Source organism: Rhodnius prolixus, unplaced genomic scaffold, assembly GCF_049639745.1.
Source record: "Rhodnius prolixus isolate KJV_2025 unplaced genomic scaffold, Rpr scaffold_6, whole genome shotgun sequence".
Taxonomy (NCBI): domain Eukaryota; kingdom Metazoa; phylum Arthropoda; class Insecta; order Hemiptera; family Reduviidae; genus Rhodnius; species Rhodnius prolixus.
Genome location: NW_027411634.1, coordinates 32,305,508 through 32,312,739, shown reverse-complemented (window position 1 = coordinate 32,312,739; position 7,232 = coordinate 32,305,508). Strand labels below are relative to the sequence as shown.

Sequence of the window (7,232 nt, the reverse complement as noted above, 5' to 3'; positions counted from 1 at the left end):
CAGTTTGTGATAAGCATCTTTAAAACATATAGATCACATCCGCTTGGTTTGTTCCTCTTAGTTTATTAAAACTGTAAATTTGTTTTACAATTTTCTTTCACGACAAACAAGTTCAACCCTTTCTTTTTTTTAAATAATCTTTGTGGGAGGAGTAGATAGCTGATAGTAGTTATCCCACAGTTGCGTTCCTATGTCATAAGAACAACAAATTCTAGTCTTATTCAAATTCAAAACTTATTGGTGCCTTATTAACTAAATAAATTGAGATTAATCTGGAATTATTTTTGTTTCATGTCATTAAAAAATCTAGCATGGCTTGCTGGGTTTAAAAAATGTCTTTAAAAAAAAAAAATGCTGTAAAATAATAGATTACACAAATGAGAGCAAAATAATATATAATTTTTTGTAACGACAACTGTGCTTCATTTTAATCTTTACTAGCTGTTTTAAGGATAAATTAAATTTATCTTGTAAATGGGAAATTATCTTCTGTTTTTCGGGCAATGTTTGTGTGAAAAAGGTTATAAAACATTACTTTAAACATAAGTTTAACTTAAGGTGAAGTTCACGTTGATATGCTAGCCGATGGTTCAGAGGAGTATGTAATGAATATTATCTCTTTGAAGTGCAGAAAGTGCCGAAATATTTTACTCAATAATGCGGAAACACCTTTACTATCAAGTCACAATAATAAAGTTGGTGAATATTTCCAAAGAAATTTAGAAGAGGATTGTTTTGATACAAAGAATTCTCTGTTTTTGCAAGAAGAAGGATTACCTGGTTGGATTATAGACATAGTGAATGAAGTAGGATATTAATGTTCAAGTTAATTGTTCAGCTTTTTCATATGATAAATCTATAATAAATGTGTTTATGTTTTAGGCAGGTTGGCAGAAGGGTAAACTCCATTGCCCAACTTGTTCATTACGATTAGGCTCATTTAACTTCATATCTGGGAGGAAATGTGCCTGTGGTAGATTTGTGGTTCCACCAATTCATATCATCAAAAGTAAAGTTGACTGGTTCATAAATTCTGAAGACAATTTGTAAAATTTAAAAAGTACTTACTGAAAATCATTTTTTTAAGCTTATTAATAGTGCTAGGGATTAGAGTACATGAAATTAATTAATTTTGAGTGATTGATTATTCCCACAGATATGGGCACTTTTATTTCAATGACATCTAGCACAACTAATTTTTTTTGTTTCTGTTACTTGAATGGATTTTTTTAAAGATCTGGTTCTCATTATTATAATTACAATTTTTCTCTAAATGTTTAGTTACTCTCAAATAAAACTAGAAGTGATGATCTTGGAGTTTGCTTTTTTTCCAGGCACATACGTCCCTTTATCCTCACTTACTTCTTAATATAAATTCTTAGCGGGGGGGAAGATAGAACTTCAACTAAACATTAAGTTTGAATATTTTTCACCTTTTCGGGTTTTTTCAAAAACAAACCGTGCTCAAAAAACATTATTAGAGTTTAAGGCTCTCAAGCAAATGTATTGGTAAAAATTGAATTTAGAAAATATTCCATCTGAGAGTAAAAGAAAGTAAAAATTATTTAGAACATTTTCCCTTTAAATAAGAAAATATCTCAAATTAGGTAACTGAACTTTCCCAGGAGCGAAATTCCCAAAATTGTATTTGCCAAGACTTTCGAGTCACTAGCAAAGGTCCTTTCAACAAAACCGATGCTAGGCAAACATCTTTTTCACCTAATTGTGTATTGCTTTTTCACCTAAATGGATTGGGGATCGGGTTCGACGTCCAGCATTTGGTTTAATATTGAATCGGTTTATTTGAGCTTCTCATATTTGCATCGTTAAACTAAACGTTTTCTAGCTCTCTGGGTAAGAAAGTAACTTTTTTGTAAATTTGTTAGAGAAAATCACTGAACGATCTTTAACTAAACGAGTTGTTCGGATAAAATGCATTTGTAGACCAAATAGTAGACCAAATTAAATACATAATAAGGACAAATGAAACTAAATTCATTTCATCCGCTTTGTTATAAATAAACAGAATATTTATTGTAGTAAAAACTTTAGCTTTTAGAGTAATAGTAATTCTGATATAAAAACTAAGCTTTCGGTCAGGACTGGAAAATTTGTAGTTAACTCTATATGTACATTCAAAAACAGGTTGCATACTAAGTAAAATGGCGAATGTGTTGGATGAGTGTTTTAGATTATTATGTTTTTAATATATTTGTTTTTTACTTAGTAACTTTAAGAAACGAAAGAAGAAACTTACTAACTTATTAATAATGTTGGTATTGCAAATGTTATTTGTTGCTATTGTACGAATATGATGAATTCTCGATTACAGGTGATCGGTTTTCAATCTGATTGTCATGTGTCGGAGATGGCTAGTTCATGGTGATTGGATGGTGGAAACTGTTGTGAATAATAGTGTTAGTGGACGTGAACTTTCTGAATACACCTTATTCTGAATCGTTGACTCTAATAGTGTGACAGTATGAATGGAGACTGTCAAGTGTCGGAGATGGCTAGTTCATGGTGATTAGGATGGTGGAAACTGTTGTGAATAATAGTGTTAGTGGACGTGAACTTTCTGAATACACCTTATTCTAAATCGTTGACTCTAATAGTGTGACAGTATGAATGGAGACTCAATTACATAACTTGAGTAAAATGATACACCGAATTCCTTCACCAATTGTTCAGGATGTTGTTTAAAATTCAGCCATTCCTAAAGCGTAACTAGCTAGGCAAAAGTTATTGTTAAATCTGAGGTAATTTTTATTGACGGCAGTTTCAGTTAAGCTAGTATTTGGTGGATGCATTGTGTAATTTCATCTTTTACGTAGTGATTTATATTTTGGATCTCTTAGGAAGTTAAAGGTTGGTATCTTTTGTTCTTACTAAAGCAGAAAACACAGTAAGCTGTAAGCTTGTAAGATTAAGAAAAAATCTAAGGACCAGCAGTTGAATTCGAATCTTAGTTCTCCGGATGGGAGAACTTAATTTCTACCCTTAAAAGGTTAGTAGCGATGTCGAGAGATATGCGTTGCGATGAAGATGTCATTCAATTTTGTTTTTCACTTCTTTCAATATGTGTGTATTTATTATTTTGTTGGTATTATCCAAACTTTTTATTTTTTAATATTGAGGCTGGCACTTGTGACAAAATTTATTATTATTAAATAAATGAACTCTTGCTGGTTGAATCCTTCGTTGAATAGTTTTTGAATCTACGTTAATAACTGTAATAGGTTTTTATGTAACTCTTAAAATAATGAAAATGAGTGCTAAAATAATTATCATTTTTAATATCAATCTCATTTACAAAAATTCAGTGCGAATTTAAATTATTCTTGGTAGAAAACTTGTAATAAACTACTAGATCGTAATAAACTTAATATACTTACTTTTTAATAAACTAAACAAATCTTTTCCTACTCGCTACTTCATTTTATGAACAATAACATCACAAAGAAAGAATTATATAAAAATATAGGTATAAAGAACGCCTCATTAATATTATATAACGTCGTCGAACATTCAACGAGCAGATACATAATGTTTGGATAGGAAATCGAGGCAATGGCGTCTATATTACATAATTTAAAGTTCACCATTCAATAATTTCTTGTCGAATAAAAATTCTCCGAGGGCACCATGATTTTTCATCATTTTACCAAGAGTGGAAGCTTTACCCGCCAAATCTCTTTGCCCTTTATACTGTTCTTCTAAGAACTCACCACTTAGATAATCGACCAGCTGGAAAAAAAAATCATCAAAATTTAATAGGTCTATTAATCATAATGTACCAATTTTATGTGTGTCAATCCATCAATTTTATTTTGCTTACAATAAATTTAATTTACTCGATTTTGAACGATAAATAATTCCTTACATGATAATCGTTGACTGGCTGATCCTTAGGTTCTTCGCAATCTTTAATGACACCGATAATATGTTTGGTAACTCTAGCTTCAAGATTTAATGCGTCATTCAACGCTTCTTGTCCATTTGTCCAAGTTAGATTCAGTGGTTTCTAAAAATACCAAACACATTAATTCTTAAAGTTATTTCCTTGTGGCAAAGTATTATTTTAAAAAATCGAACACTGACCGGTACATTTTCAATAACTGGCCGTAAATCATTGAGCAATTCGCCTCTCATTAATAAGTATTCAATAAGTTTAATAGCATGTTGTCTTTCTTCTGATGCAGCTTCAAAAAACATTTTGGCGAAACCTGGCCGATTGATCATATCTCTAGAGAAATGGGCACCCTATTGAGAAGAAAAAAATAAGAGCATATAATTCAAGATACTTAAAACAGTTTTATGATTAATATCCCTACTGGCTTTTAAATATCAGATCGTGAAAAATTTACAAAACGAAATTTTTGAGGCATTACCAACTTTAGAGATCACACTAGTTAGTTTACCACAAGTGAACATCCGATGTTATTGGCTCCCAGAGGCTTTATCAGAGAACTGTCGGCCTCGGTTGCAGTGAATGTAAATCTGGTGATTAACTTTCTTTTACTGCATTAATTTTAATCGAATTTGTTTAGTTAGTACATTGTCTTTTGACACTGAACTCTACAGATCAATCAATTGTCCTAATAATTTGATGATGTAATCTGGAACACCTGGCATAATTTCAAGCCAGAAATAACCTGTTACAGGTATTGCCCACCACATAGCTGCGCTAATATCAATATGGGAAAAAACATGTTTCAATTTCAGCGTTAAGCCTTGGTACCCCAGAACAGATCTTGTATCAATGAACGTAATTAAATGTACTGTAAGCAGCCAACATACCAATTTCATCAATGCAAAATGTTTTTAGTCATTTTCTCAAAAGAGGAAAAGGCATCATCTAAATTGCACACTATTGGATCCTAGATTGATGACAGCGGAAAACAATCTAGATTAGGAAAAGTTACTTACGCTTCACAAGATATAAGGTATGGATCATGTGTTTGGTGGCAAGTTTTCTGTGTAAAGAGGGAAGGAAGGCAAAGTTGAAGATATAAAAAAAGTAAAATCTAAATTGCATTCCAACACTCACCATAGCCATGTATGTGATGGCTGCCTGAACTTCTTCTGCAATTTGATTTTTCATTTTCCTAGTACACGTGTCTACCATTGTTATCCATTCTGTTGGTATTTGAGCAGGGGGTAATTTACCTTAACAAACGTTAAAAAGATATCATTTGCATCAGCATTAAAATTGAATACAATCCTAAAAAGTTATTTTAAAATTAGCAAACTTTTATTGGTACAAGATATAATACAATTATAGTTAGGAAAAACGTTAAGAACTATGCCATTAGACTTAATGCCAGATATCTCAATGTCCACAAAAATAAACAAATGGTTCTGAAAGGATTGCTTATTAAATAAGTCAATATCCGTCAGTATTTAAACTATTTAAATTCTTATTATTAACAAATTTTGGTGAGATGAGCCGACCCGATCGCTCCGCTTTAACATGCAAACTAATTTCAATTTTCGCGTACCTTTCTATTTCATTGTAAAGACATTGCCCTTGATTTACTAATAGATACGATAAAAAAAAAGATGTATGTTTTGATCGAATAAGGATTACTATTTTGTGGAAGATAGGTTAATATGTACTAGAAAATAATAATAATATTCTAAATAAGTTGTGGACAATTATGGATATATGCATATTTTTTTTTATATAAAAAGGAAAAGAGAATTTCATTTGTTGGCAGCCTGAAATTTATCTACATAAGTCAGAGATTGGATAAAAACTGAAGTATATTGTAGTTTCTTTTGCTACAAAAGTTACAAATTAAAGAATTTTAAAAAGAGGTTTACTATGTTATTATGGACTGATATATCAATTTTATTATCAGTAACAAAGCTGTGACTGTTTCGTATCAATATTAGACATTTTAACCAACAGATGTGATTAGAAAACAAAATGCGTCATATCATGACTAAACAGTATTATTTGTTTTTGATAGGCAATGAGGCGCATTTTTTTTTTCGAACATTCTAGATAACAAAGAAACAGACCAACAAAGCTAAATCAGTACATTTTTATGAATTACTTTCTGAAGGTTCTAATTCTAGATAAATAAACTCCTAATCGAACATATGTACCTATAAATCACTAGCAACCCTTCTCAAAAAACTGATAATATAACTAATAAAATAATAAATGGTTAATGAGTAACCTGACAATAAATACACAATTCCATATTTTAGTTGAATGAAGATTCTAATCAAGGTTCCAATCGAATTTCAATGCATATCCAGTTCCGAATTAGAAAAAATATTGCTTCTCTCACAAAAGCAAAGAAAAAAAGAACAGCCGAATAAAAACCTTCGAAGAAAACTTTTCCGATTTTAGGAACGAAGAAAAATAAAAATTGAATCAAATGTATTCAACTTGGTAATGAACACCACATTAAAGATGTTTACTACCACATTCAGTCAATTTAATTTAATATAGGATTGCTTTCTACAAAGCAGTGAAAAGAGCAAGTCTATTTACTTATAAGTGTACGTTTGATTTTGGAAGAATATCATGACTAGGTCAAAATAATTCAAGGACTACCTTTTCATAGAAAAAACATTGATAATGCCAGATCAGATATAGGCAAAAGAAGACAAATTGAAAAACAGAATATTTTTACTTAATGCAGAATTAGTAATTTATTAAAACCATTATTAAATACATTTTAGTATTATTAGACAGTGATCTAGGAGATAAGAAAACAGATGAGATAAAAAAAAATATACTTTATCTACTTATTCGCTCTTGCAATTCATAACTCAATTTTGTTATTATTAGTTCATTAATTCAAGAAATTAAATGTTACTTACATTGGAGGTTACCATTTGCATAGACAATAGCAAATGTCACCAAAACTCCGACAAACAAAAAGGTTTTCATTATTTTTTCTTATCTGAATTCCTTAAAAAAGTTACTTAGTAAGTTTAAAATGAGTTATCAGTACTGAATATTACTACTCCTGAATTAGTCAACCTTTACACTCACTGGCGCAGAAGGCTACTAAATTTTTTAATACTTCATATACTAACAAATAATCAGAAATCGCGAACTAACATCTCCAAATGTCCCAACGTTCATATCATTACCGGACTGAACTTAGACTTTTATCCTCCTACCTTGTATTCCAAAACAACTTAGAGTGCGCGGACGCGGACAGAATTGCGTTGTTGTGATCTGAGAAACGCATGCGCATCGGTAACAG

The 7,232-nt window shown here is 30.8% G+C and overlaps 2 protein-coding genes across 2 annotated transcripts; one reads left to right on the top strand and one right to left on the bottom strand.

Moving 5' to 3' along the window:
- Positions 1-89: 89 nt before the first annotated feature.
- LOC141460721 (E3 ubiquitin-protein ligase RNF180-like) lies at positions 90-1,310 on the top strand. The gene is made up of 2 exons (XM_074140990.1): positions 90-806; positions 883-1,310. The coding sequence occupies exons 1-2, from the start codon at positions 576-578 to the stop codon at positions 1,048-1,050; spliced, it is 399 nt and encodes a 132-aa protein (XP_073997091.1). The 5' UTR covers positions 90-575; the 3' UTR covers positions 1,051-1,310.
- Positions 1,311-3,273: 1,963 nt separating this feature from the next.
- Positions 3,274-7,200, bottom strand: LOC141460718 (ferritin heavy chain-like). The gene is made up of 6 exons (XM_074140987.1): positions 7,060-7,200; positions 6,841-6,931; positions 5,051-5,169; positions 4,102-4,263; positions 3,884-4,024; positions 3,274-3,747 (listed from the first exon to the last, which is right to left on the bottom strand). Exons 2-6 carry the CDS (start codon positions 6,908-6,910, stop codon positions 3,592-3,594), a joined length of 648 nt encoding a protein of 215 aa, XP_073997088.1. The 5' UTR covers positions 6,911-6,931; positions 7,060-7,200; the 3' UTR covers positions 3,274-3,591.
- Between the last annotated feature and the right edge of the window lie 32 nt (positions 7,201-7,232).